Source organism: Mauremys mutica, chromosome 1 (assembly GCF_020497125.1).
Source record: "Mauremys mutica isolate MM-2020 ecotype Southern chromosome 1, ASM2049712v1, whole genome shotgun sequence".
NCBI lineage: Eukaryota > Metazoa > Chordata > Testudines > Geoemydidae > Mauremys > Mauremys mutica.
Window position 1 is genome coordinate 39,300,492 of NC_059072.1, and position 22,163 is coordinate 39,322,654.

At 45.6% G+C, this 22,163-nt stretch overlaps 1 protein-coding gene and 1 long non-coding RNA gene across 5 annotated transcripts in view; one reads left to right on the top strand and one right to left on the bottom strand.

Annotated features, from left to right (window-relative positions):
- The window catches only part of MOV10L1 (Mov10 like RISC complex RNA helicase 1), an 81,552-nt gene extending 64,879 nt beyond the window's left edge, over positions 1-16,673 (top strand). The window contains exons 22-27 of one of the 3 annotated variants that reach the window (XM_045030847.1): positions 3,456-3,629; positions 3,940-4,089; positions 4,803-4,910; positions 6,665-6,802; positions 14,664-14,755; positions 15,461-16,672. In XM_045030847.1, the coding sequence (XP_044886782.1) occupies positions 3,456-3,629; positions 3,940-4,089; positions 4,803-4,910; positions 6,665-6,802; positions 14,664-14,755; positions 15,461-15,470 (672 nt within the window). In that variant the 3' untranslated portion in view covers positions 15,471-16,672. Of the gene's footprint in view, positions 1-3,455; positions 3,630-3,939; positions 4,090-4,802; positions 4,911-6,664; positions 6,803-14,663; positions 14,756-15,460 lie in introns of all 3 variants that reach the window. The other 2 variants (XM_045030842.1, XM_045030832.1) reach the window with 2 other exon arrangements.
- On the bottom strand, positions 9,172-12,437 carry LOC123377737. Of its 2 annotated transcripts, none has more exons than XR_006582306.1 (3): positions 12,260-12,437; positions 10,289-10,411; positions 9,172-9,419 (listed from the first exon to the last, which is right to left on the bottom strand). It is a non-coding gene; the product is annotated as an uncharacterized LOC123377737 (long non-coding RNA). The 2 variants fall into 2 exon arrangements; XR_006582305.1 differs by having other exon boundaries at positions 9,172-9,422.
- Positions 16,674-22,163: the final 5,490 nt, after the last annotated feature.

Sequence of the window (22,163 nt, forward strand, 5' to 3'; positions counted from 1 at the left end):
ACTTTCTTCCGAGACCAGAAAATAACCGTTGGGGATGCTGAAATGCCTATAGTTATCCTTGGGGACCCAGCCTACCCCTTAATGCCATGGCTCATGAAGCCATACACAAGCAGTCTGGACAGTAGTCAGGAGCTGTTCAACTATAGGCTGAGCAAGTGCAGAATGGTGGTAGAATGTGCATTTGGACGTTTAAAAGCACGCTGGCACAGTTTACTGACTCAGATAAACCTCAGTGAAACCAATATTCCCATTGTTTGTTATTACTGCTTGCTGTGCGCGCCACATATATGAGAGAGTAAGGGGGAGATGTTTATGGCGGGGTGGGAGGTTGAGGCAAATCGCCTGGCCGCTGATTACGCGCAGCCAGACACCAGGGTGGTTAGAAAAGTACAGGAGGGCGTGGTGTGTGTCAGAGAAGCTTTGAAAACCAGTTTCATGACTGGCCAGGCTACGGTGTGAAAGTTCTGTTTGTTTCTCCTTGATGAACCCTCCCCCGCCATTGGTTCACTCTACTTCCCTGTCAGTTAGCCACCCTCCCCTCCCCCCTTCAGTCACCTCTTGCAGAGGCAATAAAGTCATTGTTGCTTCACATTCATGCATTCTTTATTAATCCATCACACAAATAGGGAGATAACTGCCAAGGTAGCTTGGGAGAGGTGGGGGAGGAGGGAAGGACAAGGCCACACTACACTTTAAAACTTTAAAACTTATTGAAGGTCAGCCTTCTGTTGCTTCGGCAATCCTCTGGGGTGGAGTGGCTGGGTGGCCAGAGGTCCCCGCACCGCGTTCTTGGGTGTCTGGGTGAGGATGCTATGGAACTTGGGGAGGAGGGCTGTTGGTTACACAGGGCCTGTAGTGGCGGTCTATGCTCCTGCTGCCTTTCCTGCAGCTCAACCATACGCTGGAGCATGAGTTTGATCTTCCAGCAGCCTGAGCATCGACTCTTGCCTTCTGTCAGCAAGCTGACACCACCTATCATCTTCAGCTTGCCACCTCTCCTCACATTCATATTGTGGTTTCCTGCACTCTGACATTGTCTGCCTCCACGCATTCTGCTGTGCTCTGTCAGTGTGGAAGGACAGCAGGAGCTCAGAAAACATTTCATCCTGAGTGCATTTTTTTCGCCTTCTAATCTTTGCTAGCCTCTGCAAAGGAGAAATATTTGCAGCTGGTGGCGGAAAAGGGAGAGTGACAGTTAAAAAGACACATTTTAGAGAACAATGGGTACACTCTTTCATGTTAAACCTTGCTGTTCACATGTGCTTTCATTACAAGGTTGCATTTTTGCCTCTTACGTTGAGGGCCTGCCAGTTTGGTGTGAGAGATCACTCACTTCACCCCTCCCCCCACCACGTGGCTAACCGCGGGGAACATTTCTGTTCAGGCACAGCCGAGCAGGAACGGGCACCTCTGAATGTCCCCTTAATAAAAGCACCCTATTTAAACCAGGTGACCATGAATGATATCACTCTCCTGAGGATAACACAGCGAGATAAAGAACTGATGTTGTTTGAATGCCAGCAAACACTGGGACCATACACTACCATGCTTTGTTATCCAATGATTCCCGACTACGTGCTACTGGCCTGGCATGGTAAAGTGTCCTACCATGGCAGACAGAATAAGGCCACCCTCCACAGAAACCTTTTGCAAAGGCTTTGGGAATACATCCAGGAGAGCTTTATGGAAATGTCCCTGGAGGATTTCCGCTCCATCCCCATACACGTTAACAGACTTTTCCAGGGCAAATTAATCATTAAACACGCTTGCTTTTAAACCATGTGTAATATTTACAAAGTTACACTCACCAGAGGTCCCTTCTCTGCCTTCAGGGTCTGGGAAAACGCCTTGGGTGAGTTTGGGGGTTACTGGCTCCAGGTCCAGGGTGAGAAACATATCTTGGCTGTTGGGGAAACCAGTTTCTCCTCTTCCTTGCTGTGAGCTATCTTCAGTCTCTTCATCATTATCTTCCTTGCCCCCAAAACCCGCTTCCATGTTGCGTGACTCTCCATTGACGGAGTCAAAGCACAGAGTTGGGGTAGTGGTGGCTGCACCCCCTAGCATGGCATGCAGCTCATCATAGAAGTGGCATGTTTGGGGCTCTGATCCGAAGCGTCCGTTTGCCCCTCTGTTTTTTTGGTAGGCTTGCTTTAGCTCCTTAATTTTCACACGGCACTGCTTTGCGTCCCTGTTATGGCCTCTGGTCCTTCATGCCCTTTGAGACTTTTTCTAATGTTTTGGCATTTTGTTTACTGGAACGGAGTTCAGCTAGCACAGATTCGTCTCTCCATACGGTGAGCAGATCCTGTACCTCCCCTTTGGTCCATGCTGGAGCTCTTTTGCGATCCTGGGACTCCATCATGGTCACCTCTGCTGATGAGATCTGCACTCACCTGCACCTTACCACGCTGGCCAAACAGGAAATGAGATTCAAAAGTTTGCGGGCCTTTTCCTGTCTACTTTGCCAGTGCATCTGAGTTGAGAGTGCTGTCCAGAGCGGTCACAATGGAGCACTCTGGGATAGCTTTTGGAGGCGAATATCGTCGAATTGCGTCCACAGTACCCCAAATTCGACCCAGCAAGGCTGATTTCAGCGCTAATCCCCTCATCGGAGGTGGAGTAAATAAATTGATTTAAAGAGCCCTTTAAGTCGAAAAAAAGGGCTTTGTCATGTGGACAGGTCCAGGCTTAAATCGAGGTAATGCTGCTAAATTTGACCTAAAATTGTAGTGTAGACCAGGCCTCAGAGATAAATTGTAGGAAAAAAAGAGGACCAAGGACAGAGCCTTCTGGAACCTACACAGAAAGTTGGAGGGAGGATGAGAGGATTCCTGAAGAACACGCTGAAAGAACAATTAGAGGTAGGAGGAGGACCAAGAGAAGACAGTCATGGAAAACAAGGGAAGATAATATTTCAGGAAGAAGTATGGTAGATAATGTCAAATGAGACTGATGGGCCAAAGGGCATGAAGATGTAGTATTGGTTCTGAGCTTTAGCTAGGAAGAGGTAATTAGAGATTTTAGCAGGAGTGATTTCAGTGGTGTGAAAGAGGCATAAGCTGGATTGGAACAAGGTCTAGGATGCAGCTGAAGTGTAGAGGAACTCCAGACAGTGACTGTAGATAGCACATTCAACGAACTTAGAGGCAAAAGGGAGATGGGTAGTTGGAGAGACAAATGGGGTTAAGAGGGTTTTTTTTTAAAGATGGGAAAGACTTAAATATGCTTGTATTGTCAGGAAAAAGAGTTAGATGTGAGGGAGAGGGATTAAGGAAAAGAGTGAGGGGATGAGAGTAGGTGTGGACATCAGGTGACGGGATGGGGTCACTGGGGCAAGTGAAGGGGTTAGAGGAAAAGTGCAGACAAACTCTGCTGGTAGAAAGAGGCAAGAATTGCAGAATGTAATGGTATATGTGCAGTTTCATTTCATGAATTTTGAGTTTTCTTCCTTGCAGGTTACAAAGCTTTTGAAGAATTACAGATCACATTCTACATTGCTTGCGTTGCCATCTAAACTGTTTTATCATAAAGAGCTGGAAGTTTGTGCAGACTCTTCAGTAGTAACTTCTTTGTTGGGTTGGGAAAAATTACCGAGGAAGGGGTTTCCACTAATTTTTCATGGCATGAGGGTATGTAAAATATTATTACTAAAATGGGGTTGGGGTATTAAGGGAGATTTGATGGGTGGGAGACTCTTCTCTAGTAATATAAATGTCATATGCTTGGAAGTGCAGTAATTGGAGAAGGACTTGTTTGTTTTTCCTCAGTCTAATTCTAGACCATGTAGATACATTTAATCAAATTAGCCAACACCACTGTATAATTTGACTCCTTTCCAAACCAACTCCTAAGTATTAAGAAGATAATCAGGAGGTATTCATCACTAAATTTGCAACAACTCTCAATATCTGATCTTTATTTTCTTCTCTCCTAATGCAGGGCACTGAAACACGTGAAGGACACAACCCCTCTTGGTTTAATCCTACAGAAGCAGTTCAAGTAATGCGTTATTGTTGCCTTCTTGCGAAACACGTTAACAATGCAGTGTCAGTGACTGATATTGGGGTGATTACACCATATCGTAAACAGGTCTGATTCAGATGCTTATAAATGATAAGTTTCTGTATTTAAACTCATATTTTTGATTCACTACTAGTGCTGTTTATTGCAAGAAAATATTGCTAACTTCAGAGTACTTTTCTAGCCGCATTATGTATTGTACTGTCAATCATATATATAATATTTCTATTAAACTATCAGATTAAAAGCTAGCAGTAATGAAAAAGGACACATTCTGCTCCTCTCCCTCTCATTAAAGTCCCCAGATCCATCAGAGTTGGTCTTCTGCCTACTTACAGAAGCAGTTGAGAAAATTGTGGAGAGACTGGATAGTAACTAAATACACACCAAGAAATTTTGTAATGTTGAAATTCTTGAGAGCTATATTAACGTGATGAAAAGGCCAAGAAGCGTGAACTGATTTGAAACTGAAAAAATATCAGTTGCAAGTTAAAATGTTGAGATTCACTTTGTCCATAGACAACTAATCATACCTAAACTGTGTTATTGGGTACTTTACCTATTAGGTTGGCAACAGGTATGACACTCTCCCATGTTAACTTTGTACTTTATCTAAAAGCTCTTGTTAATCATTCAGTTGGAACATTTGCTCTCAATACAGATGCAAACACTTTGAGAGGTATAAAATTTTGTACATTAGGTTCTATTTTTGTTACACTTTGTATGAAAGATATAGTTATTTCATCTAAAAACAAATTCCTTCAAATATTTTTGTTTTATAGGTAGAAAAAATTAGGTTTCTTCTGCGAAACGTTGATTTGATGGATATTAAAGTTGGTTCTGTAGAGGCGTTTCAAGGGCAGGAGTACTTGGTGATCATCCTATCGACAGTATGTAAAAATGCAATTTTTTTTATACAACAGTAATCACCATTTTAAAAGGCAATGTATTTTTATCTACCACTTATGTATCACAGCACCTAAGATACTACTACATTTTCTAAGTACAGGCAAATACTATAGTATGTCAGATATCATTTTGTAGTAGTTGGTAAATATTTACATTTATATTGTAACAATTGTCTCTTCCATTTTAGTCACAAGGTTTATTTTGTACCAGGGTATGACTTTTACTTCAAATTTAGAGTACATTTAAACATAAATCGAGGGATTGAATATTGTGTAGATTTAAGCTAGTAACTATAGAGGAGAAAACTTTTTATCACTATGATAATGAACCTGTCTACAGCTATTTGATTTATATGAAAGTTAACATTCAGTTCACTTCTTAATGAGAGTCACTGCCTCATTTGATACCTTTTCTGGTAGTCTCTCCAAAAGCACCAGCACCAAACATGCATGGAGACTGAACTATCTTATCACCTCGTAAATTTGTAGGCTTGGCAGAATTTGATTTTTTTTATATAGTTTTGATGGATAATTGGTTTATTTTTAAGCATGTTTTTTAAATTCTTATCAACTTTAAATTTCAGAGTTGCAGAAAATTATGAGGGGGTCAGACAATAATTATTTAATGACAGTCTATTTTGAGATTCAGAAAGTTAAAGCCTCGTAATCATTAAAACACAAATTTCAGTATCGTATGTCAAAATATACAAACTAAATAGCCTTAAAGTAAACTCTAATTTCTCAAGCAGCATTTTTCTTACTTTACTGATCTGTGAATTTCGATTATCGATGGAAATACTTTTTCACTGGTTTCTGTATGGTGAAATTGACATTTATCAACATTTACAGATAAAAATCGAATGCTTCCAACCCATATTACATTACTTGTATTGTGATAGTACTTATCTCGATCTTAGCTCCGTTACCATGGTATGAGTGCCTCACAGTCTTTAACATATTTATCCTCGCAACATGCCTGTGAGGATACTGAGGTACAGAGATAAGTGACTTGCCCTGAGTTACACAGAAAGTCTGGTAAAGCGGGTATTTGAACCTAGCTCTTGAGTTCCATGCTAGCACCCTAACCATGAGGTCCCATTGAGCTTGGGTGCATGTGCGCGCACACACAAGTGAAGACGGTCTCTGCCTCAGAGAGTTCCTAATCTAAATAGGAGACAATAGGTGGATATAACATACAGGGAGAGTAAAAGGGAACAGCGTGAAGTGTAATAAGTTGTGGTCTCAGAGGACCAGTTGGCCGTTGAAGGTGGTTCCTCCATATTAGGTTTGAGGCATGTCTGGGCATCGTAAGAAAGCGTGTAATACTATTCCATGTACAAATACTATAGCTTAGTCTGTGGGTCGATCAAGTAGAACTTCTCCTGAGTGTTACCTACCTTCACCAATAAAATTAAATAATGTAGTAAGATGGCACCCTTCATTAAGATGTGTACTACTAATTTCTCATTATGAATTAGGATTGACACCCCTGATGGCTGCTTCACTGGGACCACTTTACACACCATTCTCCTTGAGCAGTCTCATCTGGAGAACTTGCCTTGTATAGGGATATCTAGACTGGCAACATAGTTTGTGGGGGGAAGTTGTACTTCTTGTATGCTTACTCTGATCCATCCTTACTACAGTAGGAAAGAAAACAAATTATGACTGCAGTATATTTTGGTGAGTTTCCTTCTCACTTATTGACTGTTGCTTTGTTTGTCTATTAATTTTAGGTACGATCAAATGAGGGCTCATTTGATGATGATGGATACTACTTGGGATTTGTCTCTAATGCAAAACGATTTAATGTGGCAATTACCAGACCAAAGGCTTTGCTTATTGTGGTGGGAAATCCTCATGTTCTTGTAAAAGTAAGATGGTGGTGGTTTTTTTTTCCCCTCTTTAAAAAAAACCAGAAGTGTGTGCAGTAATTGTATCGTATTTTGGGGCTATGAACTGTTTTGAGTTTTTGTTTACTTGGTGTGAAAAACAATGTCTCTTCATTCTCCTTTTATATGAAACTCTTTTCAAAACAGCATTGAACACTGCTTTCTTCTTCTTCGAGTGATTGCTCATGTGTATTCCACAATAGGTGTGCGTGCTTGCCAAATGCACTGGTGCCGGAAGTTTTTCCCCTAGCAGTACTGTAGGCGGGAGCGCCCCTCCCGCCCGCAACCCCTGGAGTGGTGCCTGCCTGGTGCGGTATAAGGGGAGCTGTGCGCTCCCCTCCACCCTTAGTTCCTTCTTGCCGACAGTGAAGATGCGTTGGAACTGCTCAGCTCCAGCTTCACTGCAGCTTGTCCACAGAACTGTTCGTTCGTTCATTAGTATCTGTAGTCAGTTAGCTTTTTTCAGTTAATTTAGTTAGTGAGCCAGGGCCGGGGCATGCCCTGTGCCCCAGGATTTAAGTCGTTTGGCTCTTGTAGGCATTCTATCCCAAGGAGTGACCCGCACGCGGACTGTCTGCACTGCTTGGGAGAAACCCATATAAGCGAAAGGTGCAAGATCTGCATGTCGTTTAAGCCCCAGACCAAAAAAGAAAGGGGCATTAGGCTCCAGGCCATCCTGATGGATTCGGCGCTGGCCCCAACCCCGGCACATTGCTCCGAACTGGTATCTGGCACCGTGGCATCGGTACGTGGAGACCCTCTGGTACCATCCACCAGGCGGCACCGCTCCCCTTCCACAGGGCACGCCAAGAGGACCGGAAAGACTCCCTCTTCACAACGGCACCGAGGGAAGTCTGGGACAGTGGCTAGGCCCATGTCAGGTAGTCCTCGATCCCCACCAGGTCCTAGGTCTCCGACGCACGTTGAGTGGAGTAGCCTGGCCCCTTCGGAGCAGGCCTCTCCGGATGTCTGGATACCATCTATGCCTGAAGCCCTCCAGGTGGCCAGGGGCCTGGAGCTCTGCCGATGTCAACCCCGTGCTCCAGGGGCAAGCCGCCACTGGGATCTCTGCAGTCGCCGCTGGCCCAGTACCGGTCTCAGTCGAGGGAACGTTCCCAACACCACTCACCGCCCAGCAACCATTCAGGGCTCAGTCCATGTGGATCACCCTCGATGCCGGCCAGACTCTCTGGATGGGTACCATCCAACCGGGACTCCCTGCACCGCTCGTCTTTGCAGAGTGAATACCAACGGGACCATGGCAGACGTCGCAACGGTCCTCGTCTAGAAGGAGGTACCACAGTCGGTCGCAGCACAACCTTCGATGCCGTTCCCGCTTGGACTCCTGCTCCCAGTCTCCGCCAAGGCACCATAGCCCTGGACATCGATCGCCGGTATCTCGCTGTTGCAGGTCTGCCCTGTTGAGGCCGTTCACGGAGCAGCTACTACTGTCGGTGCCGTTCCTCCACCTCGAGATTGCAGTCCCATGCCCGATGTAGATCCCAGCACTGCCGCTACTCCCGGTCCAGAGGCAGCAGCGGGTCGCACATCAGCCATCTACAGGCTAGGCTAGCCAACCTGATCAGCCGGCCCTGCTGGTGCCTCAGCAAGTGCAGTGGCACCGAGCGTCATGGCCGGCACAGTGGTACCAATGGGCACCATGGCCACCAGCGCAGCCTCCAATGGGGACTCGCTTGGTGGCCGGAGCATCGGAAGCACTGTCGGCCTCCATCCCTAGACTTCCAAGAAAGGAGTCGGTGGGACCCATGTCCTCGGCACCATGCCCGGAGTCTGACCAGGTGATGGGTCCTCCGGTGCCAGCCGACACCCAAAGCACCACACCGGCCTCCTCAGCTCGTCCGGAGGAGCTGATTGCGGCTCCGCCCCCCTCCGTCCCACAGGAGGACTACCAGGCCCACCAAGACCTCTTAAAAAGGGTGACAGCGAGCCTCCACCTCCAGGCAGAGGAGATGAAGGAGCCCTCAGACTCCCTGTTCAATGTGCTGTCCCCTTCGGCACCGGGCAGGGTGGCCTTACCGCTCCTTGAAGGGGTGGTAAGAATTTCAAATGCCCTGTGGCAAACACCAGCCTTGTTTGCTCCTATCTCTAAGAAGGCAGAACGCAAGTACTTTGTACCCACTAAGGGGCACGAGTATTTGTATACCCACCCGGCGCCCAACTCCTTGGTGGTTGAGTCGGTCAACCGCAGGGAACGACAGGGGCAACCAGCCCCAACCCCTAAGAACAAAGACTCTCAGAGGCTGGATATTTTCGGGAGAAAAGTTTGTCATCAAGCTTCCAGCTTAGAGTAGCAAACCATCAGGCTCTCCTGGGTTGCTATAAGTTTAATCTCTAGGGGTCCCTCCCCAAGTTTGAGGACTCCCTCCGAGAGCACGACAGAAAGGAGTTTAAGGCGCTTGTGGAGGAAGAGGCAGCGGCCGCGAGAGCATCCCTGCAGGTCACTTTGGATGCAGCGGACACGGCCGCACGGTCCATGGCCTCGGCGGTGTCCATGAGACGGGCATCCTGGCTCCTGCTCTCTGGGCTATCCAGCAAAGCACTATTGTCAATGCAGGATCTCCCTTTCGATGGGAAGGCTCTGCTGAAGAAACAGACACAAGGCTGCACAGCATGAAAGACTTCCACACGACCCTCCAGACCTTGAGTCTCTATGTCCCTGCTCCGGCAAAACTCAAGTTCAAGCCGCAGCAGGCTCCCACCCAGGCTGCCCTCCCGAAGTACAAGGCCGCCCATAAGAAGCAGTAGGACCATAGAAAATGCCCGCAAAGGCAGTCTCGGCCTGCCCCCCAGCCTGGGTCCTCTAAGGGCAAGCAGGCAGGTAAAAGGCGGTTTTGATGGGACCTTTGGGGGTACCCCGCCAGTTCTCAGCAGGGATCCACCCCTAATAAAGCTCCCTTTTTCCAATTGGTTGTGTGCTTTCCTCCTGGAATGGTCGCGGCTCACCTCAGACCGTTGGGTCCTCAACACCATCTCCCAGGGTTTCACCCTTCAGTTGACCTCCTCCCCGCCCAATCCATCCCTCTTGGGGGACCCATCGCAAGAGGCTCTGCTCGAGCAGGAGGTTGGGCGGCTCCTGGAACTAGGAGTGATAGAGGCGGTGCCCAAGGAGTTCCTGGGCAAGAGGTATTACTCCCGGTATTTCCTTATCCCGAAGGCCAAAGGGGGCTAAAGGCCATCATGGACCTGCGAGTCCTGAACTAGTACATGGTGAAACTCAAGTTCCGCATGGTTTCTCTGGTCTCCATCATCCCCTCCCTGAATCCTGGGGATTGGTACGCTGCCCTTGATGTACAGGACACATACTTCCATATCCACATATTTGAAGGGCACAGGCGCGTCCTCCATTTCATGGTGGGACAGAGTCACTACCAATTCACGGTCCTCCCATTTGGTCTGTCAGCTGCCCCCAGGGTCTTTACAAAGTGTACGTCAGTGGTAGCGGCCTACCTCAGGCGCGGGGGTGGGGTCCAGCTATTCCCCTATATGGACGACTGGCTGGTCAAGGGCACCTCCCGATCGCAGATGAGGGATTGTGTGGCACTTCTCCTGTCCACGTGCACCGCCTTGGGCCTGTTGGAAAAACAACACCAAGTCCACATTAGTCGCAGTCCAATGCATAGAGTTTATCGGGGTGGTGCTGGACGCAACATCGGCCAGGGCCTCTCTCCCCCCAGACAGGTTCGAGACCTTGAAAGGGCTCATCGACTCGATTGCAGTGTTCCTAGTAACAACAGCCGGGACTTGCCTGCAACTGCTAGGTCACATGTCGGCGTGCACGTATGTGGTCCACCATGCCAGACTCAGGATGAGGCCCCTCCAGCTCTGGCTGGCCTCGCAGTTCTCACAGGCCATGGAGAGAATGGACAAGGTCCTCACTGTGCCGAACTCAGTGATCACCTCCCTGCAGTGGTGGTCCACACCAAGCAACATGCTCCAATAGGTCCCGTTCAGTGACAGGGCCCCATCGTTGGAGCTGGTGTCCGATGCATCGGACCTGGGCTGGGGGGGCCCATGTGGGGTAACTTCAGACCCAAGGCCTGTCGTCTCTGCAAGACCTGACCCTTCACATAAACATCAAGGAACTCAGGGCACGACTGGCGTGTATGGCCTTCCGCTCGCACCTGAAGGGCAAGGTCGTCAGGGTTCTCATGGACAACATGGCCTCAATGTTCTATATCAACAGGCAAGGCGGGGCCTGATCCTCTGCCATGAATCCCTCAGTCTGTGGGACTTCTGTATAGCCCACAACATCCACCTAAAAGCCTTTCATCTGCCAGGCGCCCGGAACACCTAGAAGTGGCCCACTAGCTCTTCCGAAGGTGGGGAACTCCCCAGGTGGACCTATTCGCGACCCAGCAGAACCGACAATGCCCTTGGTTCTGCTCTGGGGGGGGCCTAGGGAAGAGCGCTATCTCCAATGCCTTTATCCTGTCCTGGTCAGGTCAGCTTCTCTATGCCTTTCCCCCATTCCCTCTGATCGGCAGGGTCCTGGAGAAAATAAAGATGGACAAAGCCAGGGTCCTCCTCATTGCCCCAGAATGGCCCATGCAGCACAGGTACAGGACCCTCTTGGGCCTGGCAGTGGCTCCACCATAGCCCTTGCTGCTCCGCCCGGACCTGCTCTCTCAGGACCAGGGCCACCTCTTCCACCCCAACCTGGCAGCTTTTCACCTCACAGTGTGACTGCTCAGTGGCTAGGTGGTGAGGAAAGGACATGCTCAGAACAGGTTCAGCATGTCCTCCTCAAAAGTAGAGGGCCCTCCACTCACTGCTCCTACATGGCGAAGTGGTCTCATTTTTCTAGGTGGGTGGCGGAACGAAGTGTGTCCTCAACGGCCGCCCTGATCCATCTTATCCTTGATTACCTCCTCCACCTGAGGGCCCAGGGCCTGGTGCCCTCATCAGTCAGGGTACACCTGGCGGCCATATCGGCCTTCCTTCCCCCGGTGCAAGGACACACTGTGTTCTCCCATGCTTTGACCGGCCGCGTCCTTAAGGGTTTGGACCAGCTTTACCCATATTCTAAGCCCCTGGTCCCACAATGAGACCTGAATCTGGTGCTGGCTCGTCTTACGGGGCCCCCATTTGAACCGTTGGCCACGTGTTCCTGGTCTCCCCTCTTGTGGAAAGTGGCCTTCCTGGTTGCTATCATGTCGGCCAGGTGGGTCCTGGCCTCTGAGCCGCCATATACAGTCTTTCATAAGGACAAGATCCAGCTCCGCCCACACCCCGCATTCCTTCCGAAGATGGTCTTTGCCTACCACATGGGTCAGAGGACATTTTTCTACCAGTCCTCTGCCCCAAGCCTCACGCGACTAGTGAGGAACGCCGTCTCCACACACTCAATGTGAGGCGGGCTCTGGCTTTCTACCTCGAACAGACAAAGCCATTCAGAAAGTCCTAGCAACTGTTCATCACCTTGGCTGAGCACGCGAGAGACCAGCCAATTTCCACTCAGAGGCTTTCCAACTGGATAACTTGGTGCATCCGCTCCTGTTATGAGCTGGCGGTGTGCGCCCACTGCCCATTGTGAGGGTGCACTCGACCCAGGCGCAAGCCTTGTCAGCTGCCTTTGTGGCCCACATCCCTACACAGGACATTTTTTAGGGCCACCACGTGGTCTTCGGTTCACACGTTCACCTCGCACTATGCGATAGTCTCCCAAAGCAGGGATGACACCAGGTTCAGCAGGTGGTACTCCATCCCGAGAATTTGTGAACTCCTACCCACCTCCAGAAGGTATAGCTTGCAATCATCTATTGTAGAATACACATGAGCAATCACTCACAGTTACCTTTTTGTAACTGGTGTTCTTCGAGATGTGTTGCTCATGTGTATTCCACATCCCGTCCTCCTTCCCCTCTGCCGGAGTTGTCTGGCAAGAAGTGGGTGGGATGAGCACGCAGCTCTCCTTATACCGCACTAGGCAGGTGCCACTCCAGGGACCGTGGGGGGCTCTCCCCCCATGGGTACTGCTAGGGGAAAAACTTCCGGCACTGGTGCACATGGCGAGTACGCACACCTATTGTGGAATAGACATGAGCAACACATCTCAAAGAACACCAGTTACGAAAAGGTAACTGTCTTTTTTTAGTGTAGTTCTGCTTTGAAAAGTGATTAAAATGGCACCTTCTAACCTAACATATACCTGTCCCTATGCATAGCTGGCACCTTATCTCTTGACTTTAGTGACGTCACTAAAGTCAAGAGATAAGGTGACGCGTCACTAAAAGTCGTCTTTTTTTTTTTTTAACTCATCTTAGCTGCATTATCTCTGCAGTGCTAGGTTTGTGAGCTGGATTCTCTTTTAGCATATGTATTAGTAGATTTCATAATTGTTTTAATTGTGGAGCCAAATTCTGCTCTCATGTGCAGAAGCTCCATTGGATGTTGCTTTCAATGAGGTTGCACAGATGTAAAATAAAGTCAGAATTTGGCCTGTATGATCTCCTACTGATGGTGGTGATGCACAGATGTGAAAGAATGTGGCCTGACTTTCAGATCCCAGAAGGAGTTCGGAGGATGGGCAGTTGGGGGTGGGGAGAGTTTTACTTGTAAATTTCACCTAGAAACCAGAGATGCCACCAAGATGGAACCTTGGCATACTGTTTCTAGTTTCCTGTATTTTTTTTCAGTGCACAGCCATCTCCTTTATTTAAATTTGTATCCCTATCTGTGACTAAAGGGACAGTTGGAGAGAGGAATTTATATGCAATATTTTTGACTTCTCAGCTTGTGGCTTCAGTTGCGCTGGGACTTTGTATATGTTAATACTACAGCTATTGACTTCCATGCCCTAAGGAATACTATGGTCATTGTCATCCACAATGTCAAAATACTTTCTGATATCACCTACAAGTCTTTAGAATATTTAGCTTTTTGTCTGTCCTAAGAGTAAGCAAATACGTAGAAGTAGGACAGTCAGAATTTTCCTTAGTCTAAGCCATCTTATTGACAATCTTCCCTACCATATAGGGACACTCTAGATATGTTTAGATTAGGATGACCAGACAGCAAATGTGAAAAATTGGGACGGGGGCAGGGGGTAATAGAAGCCATAAGAAAAAGACCCAAAAATCGGGACTGTCCCTGTAAAATCGGGACATCTGGTCACCCTAGTTTAAATGGAGAAAATCAGTGTGAAGCATCATTCTTTAAGTTACCGTCCTTAGCCTTACCTGGAAATGAAAGTGTTTTAGTCCCTCCTTGGATCTTGGTCAATATGAATTTATAATTTAGAAATCAATCTTCCCAAAAGAAGCCCTAAGAGTCCTTGGATTATTTTGCGAATACCAAGCCTAAAGGGAATCTAACAAGGTATTAACAATGCATCCAAATCAATCTAAACATCATGATTGTTACCTAAAAAATACTGCTTTGTAAATCCATGTTGACCAAGATGAGAGGATGGAGCAAAACACTTTCATTTCCAGGTAAGGAAATGTGGGGGACTACAGCTAATAAGCATTCTGTGTAATTAGAATCACCACCTGCCTGTGTGTATTGGCTCTATCATTTATAATGGATCAAAAAGATAAGGTTACTGTGCCTTTCCAGAGTGCAGGGTTTCAGAAACATCTCATAGATTAGTATGTGCTCCTAAAAGTATCTGTAGAGAATGTAAACTCCAGCTAAATGTAGCAACATTATTTAATTACCTTTTTTGTTAACCAGTCTGCAGGTTCTATTTTTTGACAAATACTTTATTCAAATAAATGTAGGCCTCCTGTACTCTTGCATCACCTGTTAATACTCTCTTAAATACACAAATGAATTCAAAACGTGCTACTGTGTTTAAACTTGCTTTTTTTTTTTTGGGTAGGATCCCTGTTTCAGTGCTCTTTTGGAATACAGCCTAGCAAATGGAGTTTATGTAGGTTGTGATTTGCCTTCTGAATTGAAATCTCTGCAACAGTGAGTGCCTGCCTTTTCAGTATGTTTAGGTGTGAGGGCAACTTATTGTGTGTTTTTCTAAACAGATACAGTCTCTAATAACGGTCTGACAAATACAGGAACATCGGTTTCCATTTAGCTTTCAAAAGGGGTGGTTACTGAGATATGATTAAGGATATGAAACCAAAGTGTGTGTTTTCCCATAGGTGTTAATTACCAAATTCCAGGTTATAAAGACTATTGTAACTTAGCAAAATTGTGCACATGTATTTGGGGGACTAGATTTTTTTTGTTTGGTTGGTTTAAGTTTTTCTTCCAAGTCATTAAGCATGGCCTTTGGAGATCTACAAATAGTAAAAAGTACATCAAAAAATTGTAAGTGAACCAAGGCCATTATATTCTAATGAGTGCCTAAAAAGCTCCTAAATAGAGCTTTGTGCATCAAAACAAATGGGCTGACTGCTTGTTGAGCATTTACACCAATAACTTAAAAATCTGATTTGAAAATCTATTTCTAACGTTTCTAAGATGATAGCAGCTTAACTAAGGGAGAACAGTTCTTAGAGAAGGTGATTTAAGCTAACTGAGCCCCTTTTAAGCAAGATACTAGATTTACTACACAGGAATTAACTTTTTATCTAAACCAGCACTTTCGTATTCACAGGAGGGTGGTTGGATCTACTTCACCATTTGTAATTATTTTTCCCCTCACTTTTTAATCCATAGATACGACTAGCTTCCAGTGCTCAGGGCATGACCAGAAGACTTTTCCATCTGAAAGTTAATATGTGATAAGCATTGGATTCAAAACAGAAGCTCAGGACCTCTAGTTTCAGCATTGTTTTCTAAGTAGTTTGTATTCCTAAACTTGAGGGGATTTTTTTAATTTAACTACAAACAACTTTAAGTTCAAAATCCTATGTATCAAGGTAAAGTTGCTATGCCAACTTAAGTCTTAACTGTTGTACCAAAACAGTATAAATACCTAAAGTTTATGCATACTGTGATGGACCATTACCCTTTTGGCTTCTCAAAATAGAAGCTAAAAAGAACCAGGAACTAATGTTGAATTTTTCCCATCTTCTGTTTAATTTTGTATCTGTAATATTCTACGATTTTGTAATGTCTCTTATTCATTGCCCTGCAGATCCTCTGAGTTCATGTAGTATCAGTTTCTGTTCAGACCCAGGCAAGTATTTCAATCCAGGCTTCTGACAAAGCTTTATAGCAAAATAATAGTTTTTGCAGTGTTTCAAGCATTTCTTTTTCTTCTTCTTCCCCTCTTTTTAGTCTCTGGCATTTTTCTCTGAAGAAAGCTATGGTTTCCAAAAAGCTTTTTTCCTTGCTCTCACCTGTTGTAACGTATCTGTAGCTTTTGAAGGTGACTTAGCCTCTTAGGGCTGAACTGCCACAAAAACCTATAATAGAGCTACCATATTTATGAAACTCGTAGCTTGTGCTGCACTTGGGCTTTGTCCAGGTTCTCATTATAGCGAGAGAAAGGAAGTAGTGACAAGGCATTAAGTTTTAGGCAACGTCTAACTGTTTTTTTTAATGCAGCCAATAATCTCATGCAAGCAGATAACCTAGATGGTTTCTAGTGCACTTTCACAAAAAGGATCAGCTTAATGATTTGGGACTAGGAAATTAGAATTTAGTTTGGAAGATGTCATCTAAAGATTACAAGGGTTACTTAGAGTTAAAAGTCACACACTCTACAGTAGAGGTGGAAAAACACTGCAGCAATTACTCCAACAAACAAACTATAATTTTTTGTTTTGGAAAAACAGTGTTCAGCAAAGCCATCCCTATGAGAATGGCCTGCATTAAGTATTCTCTTGGCTTATTTTCCTGTATAAGTGAGATAAAGAGTGTTTGTTTAGAAATTTACTGAGTAATGTTTAAATAATAAAGCATAGTGTACAAAAATAACCTCAACTGTAGTGATCTAGTGATTTTTATGAAAACTTGGTGCATCTGTTTGAAGATTAAGAAATACTGCAAGCAACAATATGATCAAACCTGGACTGCCTACAGTTTCATTTATTGGGTTTCTGACTGCCTATATATACCTTAAGCAAACGTTTTTATTAAAGGTATTCCCATAACAGTGAGTAGAAGCTTATAGTCACTTCAAAATTTAAAAAAAAAAAACCACTGAACTACTGAAACTTGTGGGTTGTTTTATTTTTGTTTCCCAGCAAATGACTGACAGTCTTGCTACAATAGCTCTGATCAGTGGTTCATGAAGTCTGATAGCCTTTTACAAGGTAGTGACCTATATGATATGCTTTTCAATATAATACATTAGGGAAAAATCTGAAATTCATATAAGAGTAAAGCCACAAGGGACAACTTATCTTTCAGCCTGACCATCTGCATAAAATAGGACACAGAATTTCACCCACTAATTCCTGCATCCATCCCAGTAACTCTTGGCTAAACTAGATCATAGCATGTAGACACTGTTTTTGATTTTTAAGGTTTGACAGATAACCTTTGTGATCAGTTAGTCTGACTTACATAACACAGGCCATAGGATGTCCCTGTAATAATTCTAGCTTCAAGTTCAATAGCTGTGATTGAACTAGAGCATGTTTTCTAGAAAAACATCCAATCTTGATTTTAAAATCTGCAGTGACGGGGAATCTACCACAGCCCCTGGTGGGATGTTCCAATAATTACCCTGACTGTTAATGTGCACCTTATTTCTAGTCTGAATGTGTCTAGCTTGAACTTGCAGTCACCAGTGGATCTTGTCATACCTTGGTCAGCTAGATTTAAAGAGCTATCTGTTGTTACCAAATATCTGTTCTCTCATGTAGGTACTTGCAGACCGTGAGCAAGTCTTCCCCTTTGATAAGCTAAATAGATGGAGCTTCTGGAGTCTCACTATAAGGCATGTTTTCCAGCCCTGCAGTCATTCTTGTACCTCTTCTCTGAATCCTCTCCAAATTTTGAAAATCCTTATTGAAAAGTGGTCACCAGAACTGGACACAATTCCTGTAGCAGTTGCACCAGTGCCAAATACAGAGGTAATATAACCTCCCTACTTCTACTCTGTATTCTGTTTATACATCCCACGATCACATTAGCAGCCTTTTTGGCCACAGCATCACACTGGGAGAACATGTTCAGTGGATTATCCACTACATCACCCAAGTCTTTTTGAGAGTCACTACTTCCCAAGATAGTCTCCCATGCTGTAAGTACGACCTAAATTATTTGTTCCTAACCTTACATTTGTCATATTGAAATGCACATTGCTTGCTTGAGCCCATCTTACCAAGTGATCCAGATTGCTCTAGATCAGTGACCTGTCCTCTTCATTATATACCATCTTCCAATTTTTGTGTCCCTCTGCAAATTTTTTTAGTAATTGTTTTTTTTCCCAAGTCATGGATAAAAAGATTAAATACCATAGGGGCAAGAATCAATCCTCAGAGGACCCCACTAGAACCATAGCCATTTGTTAATTACCTGTTTTAAATTCACCTTGAAACGTACCTATCATTTAACCAGTTTTTAATCCATTTATTCTTCTTCGAGTGGATTGCCCCTATTGTATCCACTGAGGGTTTATGCAAGCATGCCATGCCTGCAGAGCTGGAGAATTTGAAAGTAGTGGTGTCCATTGATCCACGCATGCACCCTTGCTTTGCCTTATGGTTTTGTCCAAGGTAAGAAAGAGTAGGGTGAACCGACTGCGCCTCCAGTTCCTTCTCACCGCTCCATGGTCTGAGTTGGAGCTGCTAGTGTCCTCTCATCTTCGATGCACTTTTAAAAGCAAACAAGTTTAGAAATTCTATATATAGCTAGTTTTAGTCTGCTGTTTTGTCATAGTCTAGTTTTTAGTAGTAGTTTTAGTAGGATTTGGACTTTGGGGGAATCTGTTTTCCAATTCTTCCCCCCCTCCCCCAGTACCCCCACGCAGGTACTGGATTATGACAGAGATGCCAGGTTTAAAGATCTGTGCCTCCTGCCCACGTTCATTCTCAGTCAATGACAAGCACCAGTGCTGCCTCTACTACTTGGAAGAAGCCCACATTTCATCCAGGTGCAGTGTCTGCCAGTCCTTCCCAAGCCGTACCCAGGAAGGCCAGGCTCTTCTCTAGAAGCACCTCATGGAGGTTGCCATGAGTCTGAAGTCAAAACCAGGCCAGGGAACACTCCTCTGCTCCCCCTGCCCACTCCCATACATTGGCCTGAGGAACTCATGAGTGCGCCTCTGGCTGCAGAGCTCAATTCCAGCTCCAGTGGTACTGCAACTACAGACCCTGTGCTGGAGCCTAGTTGGGAGGCAAGGAACCATGCACATAAGCATGGCAGTAAGTCTTCCTCCAAGCCAAAGGATGATGCACCTTCCATGAGTTCCAGCCACCGAGAAGTGGCAGCGTTCCAAGGCACACAAGCATGACACAAAATTGCGCAGACCAACAGATCTGCTGGTACCAAGCTGTGCACACTTTCAGGGTCAGCCTCCATTAAGATGACGCATCTGTCAGTTCGGGGACAGTTCTCAGCTCCAGTTATAGAATGGGTACTGTTGACACCAGGTGTTGGGAGAGATATATCCATACATAATCCATATATCCATGTAATATAGGCCTAGTGTGGATGAAGTGTGCTTGACATGAGTTGTGTGTTGACAACCGAAGCAAGAATTTGAGATTTTAAGCCATCAAGAGCTGTCCGTGAAAAATAACTTTATGAGAAAGATGTAGAAATACCAGATAAGGAAATAACATAACAATGTACCTGTTGAAATGTATCTGCTGTAGTTGTAAACGAGAACTGGGGAAAGAGGAACGGCTTGGGCCTGGGACTGTTTCTAAACATTTTGGGTTTTGACAATTTGCCCAGAACTGTCTCTGAAATTGCCTAGACAACTACTGATCTGACAAAGTGGATTATTAAAGATGTTTGATACTCTCACAATTTGGAGTCGTTCATGGATCCAGGGCCCTGTTTAGATTAAGATGTGGTAATGCTGACTCCCCGCATCTTGTGATCAGACCGAACATCAACTGGACATTGGGACTTCAATTCTGATCTGCAGATTCTGGTGTAGTATGCTTGGGTTATGAATGTGGAGTGAGTGGTTTATTTTCTAAGCAATAATGAGTATTTGTGGGTTATATACCAACACTGTGTCCAGTATCTGCCTGCTCCCCTATCTCCTAGGGAGACTCCTGATGCGGGTCTAACACGATGCTTGGAGAAAGCACCAGAGCCACATGAGTGGTTCACTCTGGGGGAACTGACATCTCCACATCTTCCCCCGCCACCCGCACCTAGGGAAATCCGACCTATCCAGGAATTGCCACCGTCAGGTCATGTTTCAACTCAGCCTCTTATGGTTTACATACTTCCATCGGTTTCGACAGTACCGTCATCGGATCCAGGATCCGAATTCTTATAGTTGGCTGATTCCAACAGAGCATAAGAGCCACCTGTTCACTACGGGTTAGTACAGTTACATGAAAGGTCTGCCCGTGGTGTGGCAATACCCTCCCCTTCAGCAGCATGGAAGCTGCTGGTTACCTTCATGTGGTACTCTGCACTATCTGACGGATCAGTCTTGCTGGCCCTACTGAGGGTCCTGGCCCCAGTACCCACCCTTGGAACCCACCCATTCCACGAAGGAAGCTTTGCCCCTATCTCTACTTAGGGAACCCTTGAGCAGATGCTCCAAACAAGGTATGGAGGATGAACTGTTCATTCCAGTTCTGAGGGTACCATTGGAACAGGAGCATTTCCCATCATCCTCTCCAGATGCAGTCACTTCAGCCACCCCCTTACCTGCAGATGACTTTTACCAGTTTCAGGAACTCCTGTGAAGGGTGACAGGCAAACAGCATATGCCACTTGATGAATTACAGGACAAGCAGCATCAGCTCCAGGACATCCTTCATTCATCAGTACCGAACAGGGTTGCTCTTCAAATTAACTATGCCATTCTCCAACCAGATAAAATAGTTTGACATACCCCAGCTACTTGCTCGCTTACCCTCGAGGGGGCAGAGAAGAGATACTACATGCCAGCTAAAGAGTCAGAGTTCTTTTCTCTCACCCCTCACCCAATGCCCCTGTGGTGCAAGCAGCAACAGAATGATCCAGATAGCAACATACGTGCTCCACCTCGACAGATGAGGGCAAACTCTTGGATCTTCTGGGATACAAGTTCTTTTCTTCAGCAAGCCTCCAATTTCAAATTTCAAACTACCAGGCTTTGCTTGCCAAATATGAATTTCTTAACTACAGTAAATTGGAGGACTTTGCCAAAAAGCTGCCTCAGCAAGACTGAGCATGTTTCCCATCTATCCTGGAGGAGGGCAAGCTGGTGGCTAGAATGGTGCTACAGTTAGCTATAGATGCAGCAGACACCTTGTCTCACTCGATGGCCACTGGTATTGTCATGAGGAGAGAATGATGGCTGCACTCATCCAGTTTCCCCAGAAAGGTGCAGAAAACCATTGAGGACCTTTCTTTTGATGAGTCACATCTATTTAATCAGAAGACCGATGATTCCCTTCATTTCTTCAGCACACTTTCACCTTTTCATGTTCTCTGTATGTATAAATATCTCCTGTCTGTGTGTTCCATTCTATGCATCTGAAGAAGTGAGCTGTAGCCCACAAAAGCTTATGCTGAAATAAATGTGTTAGTCTCTAAGGTGCCACAAGTACTCTTGTTCTTTTTGCGGATACAGACTAACATGGCTGCTACTCTGAAACCTTCCAAAACCTGGTAGTCAACGGGTGTATAAATATGGAGTGCCCTTCTACGCAGGTGGTGGGGATGGAAGTCACTGATAGTCAGTGAGGGCGAGCCCAAATGTCTTCAGGGACAGGAAGTAGTCTAAAAGAAGGGCAATGTTCACTTTCTCAGAGGCAAAGTCCCTCTCTGCTGGGGGGGAGGGCGGGGGAAGGGCAGCAAATCCTAAGCCCCACTGCTCTGGGCAGGAGGAGCCAAAGCTGAAGTTCAAGGGCTTCAGCCCCATGCAGGGGGCCTGCAACCTGAGTGCTGCTGCCCAGGGCTTCAGCCCCTGGCCCCAGCAAGCCTAAGCCAGCCCTGGCAACCCTATTCAAAGGGGGTCATGATCCACAGTTTAAGAACCACTGGTATAAGGGGCTTTGTGCCGTGTTTAGGATTTTTAGATCATACTGTATTAGGGGTTATTAGCTATGTTAATAAAATTATTTTTTGGAAAAGTATACTGCCTATGTCAATTACTTTATTGGAAGGTTATATCCATGTCCTTCAGTGTTTTCCTTCACAATTCCAGAAACATATCTCGGGAAAGACACATTAAGTGGGCAGTAGGCTAGGAATGCCAAAAATCCATTTTTCGGGGCAACACCCTAAGTTTGAGAATGTTGATCTGGACAGAAGCTTCTTCCAGAGTCCATTTGCCCTGGACTACGGA